General features: G+C 40.4%; 1 protein-coding gene across 4 annotated transcripts in view; it reads right to left on the bottom strand.

Moving 5' to 3' along the window:
- CUNH12orf42 (chromosome unknown C12orf42 homolog) overlaps positions 1-16638 on the bottom strand; it is a 134835-nt gene extending 118197 nt beyond the window's left edge. For 3 of the 4 annotated variants that reach the window (XR_006608032.1, XM_045084776.1, XM_045084777.1), the window contains exon 1: positions 16538-16617. Coding sequence is in view for 1 of the 4 variants with exons in the window: in XM_004743006.3 (XP_004743063.1) it covers positions 16538-16543 (6 nt within the window). In the remaining 3 variants the exon portion in view is untranslated. Of the gene's footprint in view, positions 1-16537 lie in introns of all 4 variants that reach the window. The other variant, XM_004743006.3, reaches the window with a different exon arrangement.
- Between the last annotated feature and the right edge of the window lie 818 nt (positions 16639-17456).

Here is a 17456-nt window from a genome sequence, read left to right as displayed (position 1 = left end):
CCAAAGTGGCTTAACTCTGTGGGCACAGGATTCATAAAAGAGTATTTGTTAACACTCACTGCTATGAGACATAAATCCCAAAAGTTCAACTGCTTCACACAATTGAAATTTATTTTTTGCATATCTGACAATCCCTGAAGATATGTAACAGTCAGCCTTCCACACAATCATTCAGGAACCTCTACTGGATGAGCCCCTTGAGACTTGGGGACCTTCTCTTCCAGCTAGTGAACAGAAAAGAAAAGAATATAGGAAATCCTGGGAGACTTTTCTGGGCCAAGCCTGGGCATGGAATCAATTGCTTCCACACTCACATCTTGTTGACCAGCACAAATTCCAAGGCCACATCTACCTGCAAGTGAGGCTGGAAATTACAGTCCCACTGTGCACTCCAGAGCAGGAGTAGATTTGATTAGCACCTAGCCAGCTCAGTGAAAAAAGACCCAGTGCTGGAGCCTGGGGCACTGGGACCTGGGGACTGGGATCTGAGACTTACTGAAATTACTATCCATGCCATGGGAGCTGCAGTGTTGTTGGGTCCCCCAAGAATGGGTCCATGGTCAAAGGAGAGAGACTGATACAGAACAAAGGTCAAGCAAAGCTTTGTTTCGCGCCAAGCATCAAGAATCAAACCGACCATCAAACAGATCGGTCGTGGCTGCCCCTTACAGAGAGAGCGACCCCCTCCCTGCCTCACAGACTAACTTTTATAGAGCAAAGGCCATGTGGTTGGGCCTGGCCACACACAGGTGGCGAATGAGATTGTAACACACAGAGAAAGCTGCACAGTCATTCTAGGTCACACATAAGTGACCAATTGAATTAACAATTTACCCTATAATAGACATTTGAACTAGCCTATCACCTTGGTCAGAATTGGCACCCAAAAGGCAGGGTCCATACTCCTTGGTAGCTAGGGAGACAGTATATGGGATCTACTGATTGGATGTCTCCACCTGACCAGACTCATCCCTGCATTTGGGCTGTTATCTCCACCTGACCTGACCCACCCTGGTATTTGGGCTTTGCTACCTGGAACTGGTTTCCTGGACTTGCTTTTAATTAAGTTCCCCTGGGGGGTGCAGGGTCAATTTAAGTTTTACTGCATAAACAACAAAATGGCTGTTCAACTGAGGTGGGGCCGCTCTGGCTAAATAGACCCTTACAGTGTTGTTTTCAAATGTTTTTGAGTTTGGCTTCAGAGCCTACCCGCAGGACTGAGCTCAGCTTTGAACACTTAGTACATGTTTCCAGGTGGAAAATAAACAACCTATTTATAAGCAAACTTTAGTAAGAAAGTCCTACCTGTAAATTAGAGGAGCTAAATATATACATGTGAGTGAATGCACATATGTTAAATGTGAATTTGGAGATCAGGTAATTGACGATTGGTTCCTAGCCTCTAACAAACTTAAATTCTTGTCGTTGGCATGAGTAGATCCAAGGTATGTTAGGAAGTGACACTTGTGATCATTTAGGTATTTCCTTGGTGCAATATCCTGTCTGTTGAAAACACCATTAAACGGATCTTTACTTCCGCGGTCCTTGTGACAGGTCGACTAAAATTACTGTCTTCCACTAACCTCCAATGAAGCAATCTGTCTTATAAGAATATAATTTTAGGACCACATTCACTGCATTACGATGAAATTTCATTTTATATTCTCACACTTAAATGCAAATATGCCATTTCAAACATATGCTTAGAGAGAATGCAAAAACTGCCCGCAATCCAGCCACTTAGCTCAGACAATTAACAATAGTGTCTTTTTTTTCAAGCCACATCAGAGCTTCCCCTTACTTTGAAGATGACAAATAGCTCTTCATAATCCCCTAACAACATAATCCTGCATTGCATCGTCCATGTAGAGGACAGACAATATCATGAGCTTACAAATTAAAGTCTGGAAATTTTAGGTCTCTGAAGAAGTTGAACAATACATTCCTGATTAGAGAAATATGCAAAGACTGCATTCCAGATGCACTTTGCATTTATAAAACATTTCCATAACACTTATAGACATGTGGACATAAATGATACCATATTTGCCATGTCTTCACTTACGTTCAGGAAATTAGATTAGCAATAGCAGATTGTGATAAGACGAGGAGACTTTAATTCTTGATTCAACTCTGCCCTTACTAGCTGTGTGACCCTGAACAAGCCACCTGACTTCTCTGGGCTTTTGTTCCCTCCTTTGTGAAACAAAGACTTAGGTTAAATGACTTTGCCACATCCAGGAGTGCCTGGGTAGCTTAGCGGGTTAAGTAAGCATCTGCCTTCAGGTCAGGTCATGATCCCAGGGTCCTGGGATCAAGCCTCACAGGGAGCCTGCTTCTCCCTCTCCTTCACTCCCCCTCTCTCTCTGTCAAATAAATGAATGAGTAAATTTTTAAAATACATACATACATACATAACTTTTCCACATCTAGGATTCATATGATATATTTAACATTTGGGGTCTCCATTTCCACAAACAGAAAACTGGTTATAAAACTATCAACCCTTGGGGATGCCTGGGTGGCTCAGTCAGTTAAGCATCTGCCTTCTGCTCTGGTCAGGGTCCTGGGATGGAGTCCCACATCAGGGCTCCTTGCTCAGTGGGGAGCCTGCTTCTCCTTCTGCCTGCCTCTCTCCCTGCTTCTGTGCGTTCTCTCTCCCTCCCTCTCTCTCTCTGACAAGTAAATAAAATCTTAAAAAAAAAAAAAAACTATCCACCCCTTTTTAATCTTAAAATACTCTTAAGGATTATAAAAAAGAAGTATATGAAAACAAGCTTTGGAAATTGCAAAGTGTTATGCAAATGTAAGATTTTTAAAGAGAAATAGTCACATTCATACTGTCCAAATCTTTTGCATGCTTGCTTAGTCTGGAACCCGAGTAGATACAGTGGAGTTTAAGACTTAGCTCTGCTGATCCATCTACACATCATCTAGAAAGCTGGGTGTTATTTCCATTTTTGACAAGGTATGGAAGATGGCCTGAAGTCCAGACAAAGAAACATTGTTTACAGCCAGAAACCAAAGTACCCTCCTAATACCACAACACACAATAGGGTGCTACTGTAGGCTGCCTTCTTTAGCAACTCCAACTGGAATGTCCCCTAAAAGCCACACACAGAGCTTGTCTACCAGACTAAAATACAGGAAAGCAAACTCGTTGGGTAAAGACAAAGTATTGCTGCCATTAGGAAGGGCATTACCTACTATGAGGGAGCCAGGCTGGTAAACTCTGCCATGGAAGGCATGGAAGTCCAATGGACCCGACTTGATTTGAAGAATACTAGGGGTGTCTGCACATCCATGAAAGCACTGTCAGTGTGATGGCTAAGTATTATCAAAGATGTTGTAGGGTCATTGATCACATTACTCACAAAAGTCCATCAGTGGAGAATGTCCTAAAAACCAATGCATGAACCTTTTGTTTCTCACCTCCCCCTGGTCCAGGCCATGTCCTGAGCAAGAAGGTGGTAATCATGAAGAGCCAGCCTTTGGAGCTGCCGCTGGCGGGTTCGAATCCTGGGTGGGTCACTTGCCTGCTCTATGGAATCAGGCAAAGTGCTTAAGTTCTTTGTGCCTCAGTTTCCCCTTGTATTAAGGAAACTGCTCCTCCAAATGTAATAGAATGATATATAATATACATCTATATATATATATATATAATTTTATATATATAACGATATATATATAACAATATATACAGTATATACAATATATATATCGTTATATATGTAACGATATATACAGATATATACCTATATAGAATGCTCAGCACCGTGCCTGAGCATCAGCCAGGATTATCAAGACTCACTGAGATCTGCTTTCTGTTCTGATCCTATCTTTTAATTCTCCCTGACTCTCCTAAATATTTTATAACTGCTAATTATGACCTCTTGGCATATCATAGGGTCAGTTTAGTGGGATACAATCACCAATTATTTAGAGAAAATGGAATGGAGTACAATGCAAAGGGATTGAACATGAAAGAGTAAGACAGGATACAGTAGAAAAGGAAATACATCACATGTAATGAGATTAATATTGTTATGTGCAGCTGGGGGGGCAGGGATGTGCATGTGTGTGTGTGTGTGTGTGTGTGTGTGTGTGTGTTACTGAGATAAGGATGAAAAATATATTTTCTAATGTGGGACACCATCAAAAATGTTTCAAAGCTACAACCCTAAGTCCTTTCTTTGTGCCCTCTGGAATCCCTAATCCATGGTGTACAAAATTCCTTATATTCTCAGACTTTTTTCTGAATGGTCCTCTTGACCTCTTACTGTAACTCAGTGTTACTCAGACTTGAAGTGCATCAGGGTCTCCTGGAGAACTTTGTAGTAGACAGCCATTAAAATAATCCCTAATGATCCCTCATTCCTAGTATTCATACATTGTGTAATACCCTCCAATGTGAGCTGAAGTCACGACCCACCTCTTAAGAATAGAACACAGAAGTCATTTTTTATCCCTTCTAAGACTACATCAGTTTCAAGATGACTGCAGACCAACCAACAGCTTGACCACAGCCCCATGACAGACCTTGAACCAGAGGCACTCAGCTAATGTTCCCGGATTCCAGACCCTCAAACACTGAAAGATAATATCCATTGTTTTCAGCTTCTGAGGTTTGCATAATTTGTTACACACCAATACCTAACCAATACCAGTTTGTTAACATATAAGTCGTTGAGTCCATCCCAGAAGTCCTGATTCAGTATGTCTGGGGTGGGGTCCAAAGATTTGGAATTCTGTCAAGTTCTCAACTGATGATGCTGATCTAGAAGAACACATTAAGAAAACTATTCTATCTGAACCCAGATTCTTACTGAGGATCTCACTTCCCCTACAGCCCTCTCAAATGAGAGCTGCTTCATTTTGCTTCCTCTCTCTCTCTCTCTCTCACAGCCCATCATCTTCTGGGCCTTCCCTTCCATATCTCATCAGCCCTCCCCTTCCCCCTCTCCCTAGCTTAGAAAGTCTTTCTATCTCTCGTCTATCTGGAAGGAAGCTGCCAGATAATTTTTCCAGGATCCATCTACTCTGTAATGATAAAGCTCTGGTCACTTTGCCAACATTATTGCTAGGAAAGTCTTTAGAATTCAAAAGGATCTTTTCTCTCTCAGACACCTGACTCTCACAATTGAAAACTGGCTTCCAAGGCCATTGTTTCTGAAATGCCATGTTAAAATTCTAACTTAGTCTCAAGGGGTGGAATGGGTAGAAAAACAAGAACTCTCAAAAATGCAAAATAAATCATATAACATTTCCCCCAAAATAACTTATGTCTGAACATGATTGCACTTATAGAATAAAACTTTAATTGGTAACAGAAGTTCAACCTATAAATGTTTATTTTGAATACTATTTTTTATTTCATAACCTGCTATTTATTTCATCACCCTTCTGATTTTTTTAAGCCAGCTTTTACTTCTTAATGAGATGTAATGTTCAGAAAAGCCTAAAATTCTAGCTAGCATTCAGAGAGGAGTTGATGTGCAAAGTATGGTCTTCCTCCTCATAAATGGGGCCTGCCTTTCTGAATCCCAGACTTACCCTCTACAGAGCTTAAGATTCCCTGGGTGAAGAAAGGTGTTTATTCTCCAAAGAACTGTAAACGTAATGCATGTGATAGTTATTCATAGAATGGTTAAGTAATTTTATCCACCAGAGAGCAAACTTCTAGAATGTAAACTGTGGGGGTTTTCCTAATCAGAGTGTTATGGGTAAAATTCTCACTGATCTTAACTCAGACCTCTCTCACTCAGACGAAGAGGCAATCTCCTCATTCTTGGTGTGTAACAGGAGGCACCAACTTTGGAATTCTCCCCCCATTTTAAGTGCCCACAGAACTGCTCCTGTCTTTTACAAGCGTCTAGAAGCCGGCTTCGAAAACAAACCCTATGGGGGAAAAAAGAGGGGGAGGATGAATTCACCCAAAGTGCAAATTATGAGACTCAGGCTCCCCTTTTCTGTAGAACTAACAAGTGAATCTTATAGTGCAGAAAAAAAAAAAAAAAAAAAAACCACTGAAGTGAGTGTTTGAGAGACATTTGTGCTGGTGAGGACAGCATTTTCATGATAATTTGTTAATGTTCTTGCAGAGCAAGGGTAATTTACTGCAGTAAAATCTAGCTAATAGTTGCAGAGATTTGAGGCCTCCTTCAGGGAGACCACATGCATGCCCACAGGCTATCTGGTGCCTGCAAGTCTCCCACAGCCACTCACAGATCCGCTGCTAAACGTTTTTCCCCACTGGACCTGCTGGACACCTCTGTCCTGCCCGCTTCCCCCACCTTACAACCTCAGAGCCAGCGCCCAGGGAGGGAAGCCCAGCTGGATGGGAGAGGGAGCAAGGAGTTTGGGGAGGGTTCAGGAAGAAGGCTTGGTGTTCCGAAGACTCAAATTCTGACAGCTCTCTTTTAGGGCACTCTGTCAAGAGCAAGACAAAAAAGAAATTTAAAAAAAAATACATAAAAGACATCTATCAATACTACTCATTTTCTTTTCTGATTATGAAGATTTTCAACTCAAAAGGGGACAAAATCACCAATAATTCTATCTAGACATCTTGACTCCATTCCTTCCAGTTTTTTTTTAAGACTATTTATTTATTCATTTGAGGGGGGGGGGGAGCATGTGCATGCAAAAGAGAGAGAGAGAGAGAGTGCACAGCAAGGGGAGTGGCAGAGGGGGAGGGAGAAGCAGACTCTGGCTGAGCAGGGAGCCGGATGCCTGGCTCCATCTCAGATCATGACCTCAGCCAAAGGCAGACACTTAACCTACTGAGCCACCCAGGTGCCCTCTTCCAGTCTTTTTCTGTCCAGAATTTAATTACTGTAAGCAACTTTATTGTGAATGAATCCTTTTTTTTTTTTAATTAGATTCTTATAGTCACCTAAAATCATTGTTTGTATGCACTGTAAGTCATAGAATGTTCCTGTTAGGGGACCACAGCGGTGGCTCCCATTATTACATAACTATAAATACATTGTAGGGACCATCTTTGTACAGAAATCTTGGTCTCATACCCTATTTTATTAAGATGGATTCTCAGAAGAGATGAATGGTATCAATAGATATGGACATGTCAACATACTTGGTACATAAAATTGAGTCAAATTGCTTTCCAGAAAAGCTGCAGCCATTAGACAGAACAGGAGTCCCATATTAATGCCCTTCAGCCACATTCAGTTTTTAATCTGTGCTCATTTGACAGGCAAAATTACAGATGGAAAGTGACTTTTTCAGTTTATAGATAGAAAATGCATTATGTATAGCTTGGTTTGCTCATAAAATTAACATATCTGGCCCATTTGGGAAGGGATGAAATCAGTCACTGAGAACTGAAAGTGACCTCACAGAGCACATGATCCACCAGGTGAAGTGGTTTGTCCAGGGTCATGCAAACATTTAGTGATGAACTTGGAACTGAAACTGAGAATTGCTCTAATTCCCATCCCATTTTTGCAAAGCAGAGATGGAGATATAGAAGAGACTTCTGATGCTCATTTGATAAACTTCCTCCCCATCCATTGTCCACATCTTTACAGCAGTGCACAAGACAGCTACTCCCGCACCCCGCAGTTCACCATCAACTTCCACATCTCCCACAGGGTCCTTTTGGAGAAGAAGGGTCCCAAAATTCAAATTTGTTTCTGAGTTAAATAGAGCCAACTGTCAGGAGGAAACTCAGTCCATTCTGAAAATATCTCAAGTGACAATCTAAAATCAAATACGAATGACACTTTCCTGCCTCTTTGTCTTTCATCCTGAGTTGCCTCCCTTCTTGCCTTTTATGACAAGAACATGAAAGTCATGGCCTGACTGAAGACTCTCTGTAATACCACCTTTCCCATCTAAAAGCACCTTTTAATTTCTGCATTCAAACATCTTCTCCATCTGACCCTGTCATGTCTTGAGAACAGTCATAAATTCTTCCTGATGCTAGGTGGTTCTATGGCCCTTCGCCTTGAATCTACACAAGCTTGTGACTGCTTTGACTAATAGAACACAGGAGAAGTGATGCCACATGATGCTCAAGGCCTGGTGACAGAAGGCAATACAGCCTCCTCCTTACTCGCTAAGAATACCTGTGCTGGGAGCCATGAGCCACCACGTAAGAAGTCTGACCACTCTTGAGGCCATCATACGATGAAGAAATTCACATCATATGGAAAAGCTACAAATAGATGTGCTGATTGACTGCTCTACCTAAACCTAGCCTTCAAGTCATTCAGCCCAGATGCCAGACAGAGAAGTGAAGAAGTCTCCAGACCATTCCAGCACCCAGTCATTTGAGTCAACCTTGGCTTTCATGTCTTCCAAGCTAATGCCCAAGGCATCATGGAACTGAAGCAAGCCATCCCTCTGTGCTTTGGCTGAATTCCTGGCTCACACAATTAATGAGCATAATAGAATGCTGCTGTTTTATGACAATATGTTTGAAGCATTTGTCGCACACCACTAAGTACCTGAAATAGCCCCATCTTATTTCATTAATGCTATGAATATTTGTGACTTTCCCCCACACCCCAAATTCATATGTCGAAATCCTAATGCCTAGTGTGATGGTTTTAGAAGATGGGACCCTTGAGAGGTGGTGAAGTCGTGAGGAGTGTTATGAATGGAATTAGTGCCCTTAATAAAAGAGGCCCCAGAGAAGTCCCCTCACACCACAAGAGGACACAGTAAGAAGTCAGCAGTCCATAACCCAGAAGAGAGTCCTCACAAGAATTCGACCATGGCAGCACCCTGATCTTGGACCTCAACCTCTAGAACTGAGAAAAGTAAGTTTCTGTTGCTTACAATCCACCAGTCTGTGATATTTTGTTATAACAGCCCCGATGGACTAAGACAACTATTCTCCACTTCTTCCTTTTCCTCACCAGGCCATGAACTACCATTTCCCCTACCTTACTTCCAAAAATCTCTGAGGATTGGATTGGGGGCATTTGTAACAATATTTAGTATGAATATTGTTGATGGTTGCATTGAAAAAAAGACTTAAATTCACCCAGAACACGAAGGGGCCTAGAAATGGATTTTCCAGATGACATTAAAATGTCAAATGTTTTCTGTGCTATTTTTTGTTTGCCATCAATTTCCCAGTTCCTGATGCCTATCCACATCTTGAATGTACAGAATTTCCAGAAACTTTCCACATTCAATCAAGTAATAATTAGCAGAGGTCAATTTAATTTTTTTTTAAAAAGCTACCATTTATTTGAATGCTATGCTAAACACTTTCCCTGCATTACCTTAGCATCTTGTTTGCATGAGTTAATATTCTTAACCCATTTTACTGAAGAGGGAACTGTGGTTCAGTGAGGCAAAGTAACATAGCTCCAAAATGTAGAGTCAAGATTTGAACCAGGAACCACAGGACCCCAGACTCAGGTGTTAACCATTATCAGTACTTTTCAGATCTTTTGGTCACATCCCATAGTTAAAAATGCATCTTCCACCATGACCAATGAACACGACCACACATAGATTATTGCAATAAAAGTGCCAAGAAACAATGAATACCTTCAAGTACACAGCACCTTAACCCCTATTCTTTTCTGTTTATTTTCCATTTTTTAAAACGTAGGTAGTAATGTATCAAATCAATTACATAACCTGTTGCTAATTGTTGACAACACAGACACTACAAAATCATTGCACCTTCTCTAATTGGACTTAAAATCTGGGAAGTCATTACCCCAAGACCATTTTCTTATTTAACGACAGGTTAAAAACCAAAGTTTTCATTTAATTTTTTTTTTTTTTCAGTTAGAAGCAATCCTTAAAAGTTCTACCACTCAAGGAAATACAAATCAAAACCTCACACCAGTCAGAATGGTTAAAACTAACAAGTCAGGAAACAACAAATGTCAGTGAGGATGCAGAGAAAGGGGAACCCTCTTACATTGTTGGTGGGAATGCAGACTGGTGCAGCCACTCTGGAAAAAGTGTGGAAGTTCCTCAAAAGTTAAAAATAGAGCTACCCTATGACCCTCCAGTTGCACCATTACATATTTATCCAAAAGATATAAACACAGTTGTTTAAAGGGCTGCATGCAACCCTAATGTTTCTAGTAGCAATGTCCACAATAGCCAAAATATGAAAAGAGCCAAGACCTCTATCAATAGATGAATGGATAAAAAGATGTGGGGGGAGGGTGTGTTTAATGGGTTATTACTCTGTCATTAAAAAGAATGCAGTTTTGCCATTTGCAATGGCATGGGTGGAACTAGAAGGTATTATGCTAAGCAAAATAAGTCAGTCAGAGAAAGACAAATATCACATGATTTCACTCATATGTGGAATTCAAGAAACAAAGTAGATGAACATAGGGAAGGGAAGGAAAAATATAATAAGATGAAAATTGAGAGAGAGGCAAACATTAAGAGACACTGAACTCTAGGAAACAAACTGAGGGTGCTGGAGGGAAGTGGGTGGGGAGTGGGGTAACAGGGTAATAGATGTTAAGGAGGGCACTTGATGTAACGAGAACTGGGTGTTATATGCAACTGATAAATTACTAAATTCTACCTCTGAAACTAATAAAAGAAAAAGTTCTATCCGCCTCTTTCCTTTGTAATGTGAGACTCTGCAAAAAAAGCTCTATTGGGTAAATTTGGCAAACAATAAAATTGATGCTTCAGTTCACACTAGATCCAGTTGCTGGACAGGAATAAGATGAAGGACAGATGTCCGTCTCAGGTTTGCCTTTTTCCTCTCCTTCTAAAAAGGAACCAGCCACAGCCCCCAGAAGGCTCAAGGGCACAGAACACTGCTGATCCCTCCTTGCTCCTTGTTCAGACCCTCTGGTGACTAAAGAGTTGTGAGGTGAATTTGCATGAGAAAATATGCTGGACCAAAGACATAAACTAGAATGAATACAACAGGGAAGTAACCCATCTTTTGAGGCATCACTGGAGTTGGAAGGGCCTTGGTGACAAAGAACAATGGTGAAAAAAACAAAGATGCCACTGAAAAGAAAGGAGAATGGAGGGCTCATTTGGGGAAGCAGAGGCCCTGTGCTCTGTCAAAGAGAAGCTGGCCCTTCGCATGGCAGCTTGTCCTGCTAGCATTCTGGGAATTGGCTTTCCAATTCCAGTAACATGTACACTCAAAATAAAGACCTATTGATCTTCCTGAAAATTTGAAATGCTTTCACTTCTTTATGATCCAAAGATCCTTAATTAAAATGGATATCAAAAATATTCTCCCAGTCAGAATTGAGTGTAGGACAGCCAGAGAGTCACAGACAAGAGATAGGACGTCCTAGAAGACTATTCCCATGCTTTTGTTTTGGAAATATGAACGATATTAATGGCAATGCTTTTTATTTAAATGATAAAGGACTTTATAGTCCAAAAAAAAAAAAAAAACTGATGACACATAATCATCTGTAAATTGGAGTTAATAGTATTACCTTCTTCATATTTTTATTGTGGAGATGAAATGAGCAAACACATGAAAATCCTTAGACTAGTACCTACCACATAGTAGGTCCTCAATAAATAGGACTTGACTTTATGATCATACTGGAACATGGGCAGACATTATGGAGTCATCTGATAGGTAAAGAAATGGGACACTTGGAGAGACCCACAGCCATGCTAAAGATTACACAGCTGATAACTGGTAATTAAGGTCTTTGGGCTTTGTGTCATGCATCTATTCATTCCACAGTTATTCATGGAGTCCCAGGATCAGTGTCAGGCTCACACCCTACACAGAGAATGTGACAGATGTGATTTCTACATCCACAGTCAAGTGCTCTTTCCCCAAGGCTTATCATGTGTCTACAATACAGGTATCAACTAAATATTTGCTCTTGCTTTGTTTTATGCCTTGCAAAGGAGTTTAAATTAAGCTGCAATACAAAGGCAAACAATTATACATGCATCTTCTTGTATCTTGAGAAATTAGAGTTGGTGTCTCCTCTGTGCCTGTCACAGCCTCCTGGGGTCACTCTACCATGGCACTGGATATGCTGTTTTATAACTCTCCTGAATAATGATCTGTCCTCATGCCTCAACCCAAGTCTGTCAGCTCCCTAAGGACAAGAACTATGCTTGGAGTAGCACAGAGTCAGAGGATTTTAATGCCATAAAAGAGTGTTTCTCATAGAAGTGCAGCTGCCTTGTTTTTTCTTCATTCTCAGATTGATCCCAGTTTTTAGTGTCATGAAAATTTTTATTCCTCAGAGTTTTTTGAGTTGTGTTTTCCCCACATGGTGGGTTTCTGCTGACGAGGTACATATAACTCAGTGGAACCTGAAGTAAACAGCCAGGAATTAAAATGGCTTCCACTAAACCACCAGTAGTAACATTTCCATACAATATCCAAGATCTGAGCTCTAGGGAGATGGAAGGCAGAAGAGAAAAGTAAGCAAAAGTGTGAAGAAGAGAGAAAAGGAAGTGAAGATGGAGAGAGATGGTGGAATAGAGTTCACAGGGAGTTGAGCATGACAAAGCAAAATTAATTAAAGTACCAAAAAGAGGAATTTTAAAGAGCCACCTGTTCACACCTCTTTCCCACCAAATCCAGAAGAAGGTCTGGCTGATTAGATAGACAGATAGGTAGGTAGGTAGAATATAGATATAATGTATATAGCAAAAATAATGATTACATGTTATTTATTTGCAATATATATTATTATGTATTAGGGAGAGAAACACAGAGAAAGATCAAGAAATACTAATCAAAAATCAGTGTGGAACCCTTTGAACTCTTCTATTAGAAATAAACCTGATTCCAAAAACTCCTAAAACTCTGCAAATATAAAATCAGCCATTTTCAAAACAAACAAACAAAATCTATCAACCAGAAACACAGTTCACACCTTTAAATAGATCCACTACACTACTTTTGGTTGATTCAAATTTGCACAGTAGACTTTTCTTCACCATTTACATATTTCACTCATATTAATTCCAAATAGAACAATTTCGAGATCAAAATAGCTTTCCAGCAAAGCCAGAGTCTACAAAGTCAACAGTGCTAAACGTGAAATGGATTCCACACTCATCAATCAGAGGTGTGGAAAGGTGGTTGGATCATTTCGAAACTTCATAAAAACTTTACAAACATCAAATATTGGGAGTTAACCATGAAGCAGTGAAGGTTTAGAGACCCTCTAGATAAACTTTCCAAAGTTAGGCTGGTTCACATCAGACAAAGGATTCTCGGGGGAAATACAGTAAATTTGAACTTTTGTGTGGCCTTTTATCTGTATGTGTGTGTTTTAGCAAGCACCCTGGAATGGCAAATGCTTCCTCCTCAGTGGAACCATGTAGATTCAGAAAAAGCTATCTTCCATTGAGAAGACAATTGTTTTCTATAGAGACAAGAAACAAACGCCTGTGACCCGGGTCACCTCCTCCCAGCAGGCTTTTGCTGTGGCTTCCTCTGAGCAAACACAACAAAGTCCAGAGCAGTCAATCCTGCCACCCCACACTGGGCCCCTGCAGTTGTGCTCTGCTATTTACCCTTCCTATTAATCTGTCAATGTTCTAGTCAAACATGCAAAACAATATGGTGGGTGCATAGTTTGATGGCCATTGCTAAGTAACTTGGACCAAAGATGAAGAAATGGAACTTCCACCCAACAAAATGCGAGGCCCAATTTGATTGTAAGAAAACCTTCAACAATACCAGCGCATGACAATTTTTCAGGGTGGCTGTGATTTAGCACCCCTTCACCAGAAAAGAGAGGTTCCAATAAATGACATTCAGTTCTAGAATCTAAAAATTCAGGTCATGTAGCTGCCCCTATCCCCTGTGGGATAGGGCTATCTGGGAGTTTTGTAAAAGGTGTTTGATAAAGAAGAGATAAATAAGGTATTTGGCCTGGAACACAGGTGAGCCCTTGACCAACAACTGAAACATTCTTTGAACTGAATAATGAGCCTTTCTTTCACCACTCCCTGAAAAAGGTGTAGGCTACAATTTATAGCTCAATAGTTCCAAAAATGTCATCCAAATTATCAAACATTATGAAGCATAGAGATAATGAGTAGCTTATTTCTTCCACTTCCTCCACTTCTTCTTCTGCTAGCCAAGATGAAGCCTCAGAATCCTTATCAACACAAAGGTCTAAGAAGCCACTCCCACTCCAGTGGAATTAGTACAAAATATAGAACATATTTGTCATTCTAGCGAGTCCTTGAGCCTCAAGGGAACAAATGTATCAGAATATAAGATGTATAGATTTTTTTTTTTAATGTCCCCTTCTAGTACTGCAGAGCATGAATTTTTCCTGCTGTGTGTTTTCGGAAACCAGGTAGAAGGGCAAGAGTAGCTATCTTTAACGAATCTGGGGTACCAGGACATAGTACAGCAAAGGGAAAGAAAAGATGGTTATTGCAGTTAGGCTGACTTAGGGTCAGAGTCCTTCATTTACTAGCTATTTACTAGCTACTTGAGCTCTGGTAATTATTTAACTGTTCTGAAATATGTTTGTTCATTGGTAAAACAGGAAAAATAAAAAATATATAATGTATAAGTGAGGATTTTTCAACTCTAATCTTTGTTCCATTTTCTCTGATGATTTACTTCTCCACAGACCACAGGAAGCTGTGGGCTCATATCCTTGGCAGTTTTTGACTCAAGAGAAAAAGGAAAGCTCTCTTCTCAGCCTGAGTCCAAAAAATCATGGGAAGAATTCTGATCAGTTTGACAGAGGTTATGTGTCAACCTCCAGACCCCCACTTTGATTGGCCCAGACAGGGTCACATGCCCATGCATAGCTGGGGTACTGTAAATGGGCTGCCTCTAGGACCATTCAGTGGAAGTGAGAAGTAGTTTCCCAAAAGAAGTGTTGAGTAGGGGGAAATAATTTTCTGGGGTAAACAAAACAGTAAATGTGTACACTCTGTGATGTCATGGAGTGAGAAGATTAAATAAAAGAATCCATGTAAAGGATTTAGTACCAGGCATTTCCATAGAAGGCAATAAAGGTGATAGTAATTATTACTGTCATCATTATGATCAATCTCTAGTCTCAAAAGTTATAACCAATAATAGGAGCATTCACAGAAACATAACATTGATGAACATCGAGTTCACACTTAACTGATGTTAGTCTTAATCTGGTTACTTAGACTATATACTCAAATAGCACTCTCAGTGAAATAGCTAAGTGTAATGGTCATGCTTTCTGTACTTCGATTTGAATTCAACTGATAGTTTGAGTTATAGAGATTTCATTTTGGTCCAGCTCACTGAAGTAAAAGACGAAAGTAAGAAATTGATTCATTCATGCCTTTACTTGAGTTCTTATGTGCCAGGCACTGGCTTAGACACTGGGTGGTACAGGAGAGCCAAAGTGATCAAGTCAGTTATATAGAAGGAGCTTACTTTCCAGAAAGGAAGCCGGAGAGTAGTGAGAAGCACTATGGAGAACAATGAAACATAGTAAGAGGTTGAAAATCACAGAATGGACTTCAGGTAGAGGCCAGCCCTCTGAGGAAGGGATATCTGGGCAGAGATGTGAGCAAATTAAAGGGGACAGCCTTGAAAGGGACAGCATTCTACACTACGGGAATAATGAGTACTGACTCTGGAGTGTGACAGTGTGGCCAGAGCAGAATGAGCAGGTGAAGGGGACAGGAAGTGACGTTAAACAGCCCACTCACCCAACTCACCCCCAGGATGTCCATGTCTTAATCCCCAGAACCTGAGAAAATGTGACCTTATGTGGTGAAAGGGACTCTGCAGATATGATTAAGTTAAGAACCCTGTAATGGGACATTATCCTAGATTATCTACGTGGGCCCAGTGTAATCTCAAGTGTCCTTAAAAAGTTAGAAAAGGAGGTAAAAGAGGTTAGAGTGATATAAGGAAGACTCGATCTGATGTTACTGGATTTGAAGATGGAATAAAATGATATAAGCCACAAAATGCGAGTAACCTCTAGAAGCTGGAAAAAGCCAGGAAATAGAATGTCTCCTAAAGTGTTCAGAAAGGAATGTAACCTTGCCAACACCTTGATTTTAATCTGGTAAGACCCATGCCAGACTTAGGACCTAGAGAATTGTAAAATAATAAATTCATCGTTTTAAACCACTAAGTTTGTGATGATTTGTTACAGCAGCAATAGAAATCTGTGTAATATCATTCTTAACATTACCAGACAATTCTTGCTTTCCTTCTATGCCAGAAAGTTTCTTTCTGTACTGAAAAGCTTTGACTCATGCAACTTGTCAAGAACAACATCGGTTACTTTAAAGTGAGTACACGTGCCCCACCCCAATGGTCTAGGGTCACCTTACAAGTACACAAAAGAAAGAATGGTAAAGGAAACATGGGCTGTGTCTCCAGGTTTTCCTAGCTGAGGTACAATGTGTCCCTAGGGTGGCAAAAATACATATATTTTTTATGAGGGCATGTAAAATTATGCTATAATTCACAATAATGTGGATAAATATGGAAACCAAGAGAATATTCCAAAATACAACAAATGACACTAAATTAAGAATCAAAATTATTGGCTGAAATGAAGCTAAAATGTATAAAAGTGTATTATTTCTCATACACTACCTGCATCCTTGTTGTTAAGGGTCCTCTGATACATAGTCAGCAGGAGTGCATCTTCTCCCATTGCTCCATAGTATGTCACTTAGAAATCCATCTGGTGAGTTCAACTCCCTATAAATGATTGATGGAGAAAGAAGAGCAGGTTTACAATGTTGCAACGATGGGGAATTCTGACTTTTTTTTTTTTAATGTTGAGCCATCCTAAATATGAACATATTTCTTTCCAAAGATTGTCAATAAAATGTTATGCCATTTTATATAAAGTTCATGACCACCTCTTGTAAGATACAATCCTAAGTATTGTTGGGTTTTGTTGTTTTGTTGGTTTTGGTTGTTTCACATTATAAACAATAGCTTTCAAATTAAAAATTTTCTAGTGATTTGCAGAGTACAGAAATGCTATTCAGAGTCAAGATGGCAGAGAAGTAGCAGGCTGATAATACATCAGGTAGCAGGAGATCAGCTAGATAGCTTATCTAAACATTGCAAACACCTACAAATCCAACGGGAGATTGAAAAGAAGAAGAACAGTAATTCTAGAAACAGAAAATCAACCACTTTCTGAAAGGTAGGACTGGCGGAGAAGTGAATCCAAAGTGACAGAAAGATAAACCATGGGGGGGAGGGGCCAGCTACCAGCAAGTGGCAGAGCAATGGAGCACTAAATCAGGACTTTTAAAAGTCTGTTCTGCTGAGGGACATTGCTCCAGAGGCTAAACCAGGGTGAAGCCCATGTGGGGTCAGCGTGGCCCCAGGTCCTGCAGGGTCACAGAAGGATTGGGTATTAGAATGGGGAAGGGCTTGCAGGTATTAGAATGGGGAAGCCAGCTACAGAGACAGAGCTGAGGAGTGAGCTCTCAGCTTAGGGTTACCTTGAACTGGTCACAGTCTGGGTGAGCTTGGAGTGCAGCCAGAGGCCAGG

This window comes from Mustela putorius, unplaced genomic scaffold (assembly GCF_011764305.1).
Source record: "Mustela putorius furo isolate JIRA1106 unplaced genomic scaffold, ASM1176430v1.1 tig00000788_pilon_pilon_pilon, whole genome shotgun sequence".
In the NCBI taxonomy this organism is placed as follows: Eukaryota; Metazoa; Chordata; class Mammalia; order Carnivora; family Mustelidae; genus Mustela; species Mustela putorius.
The sequence above is the reverse complement of the archived record's forward strand: the minus strand, read 5'-3'. Positions and strand labels throughout refer to the sequence as shown.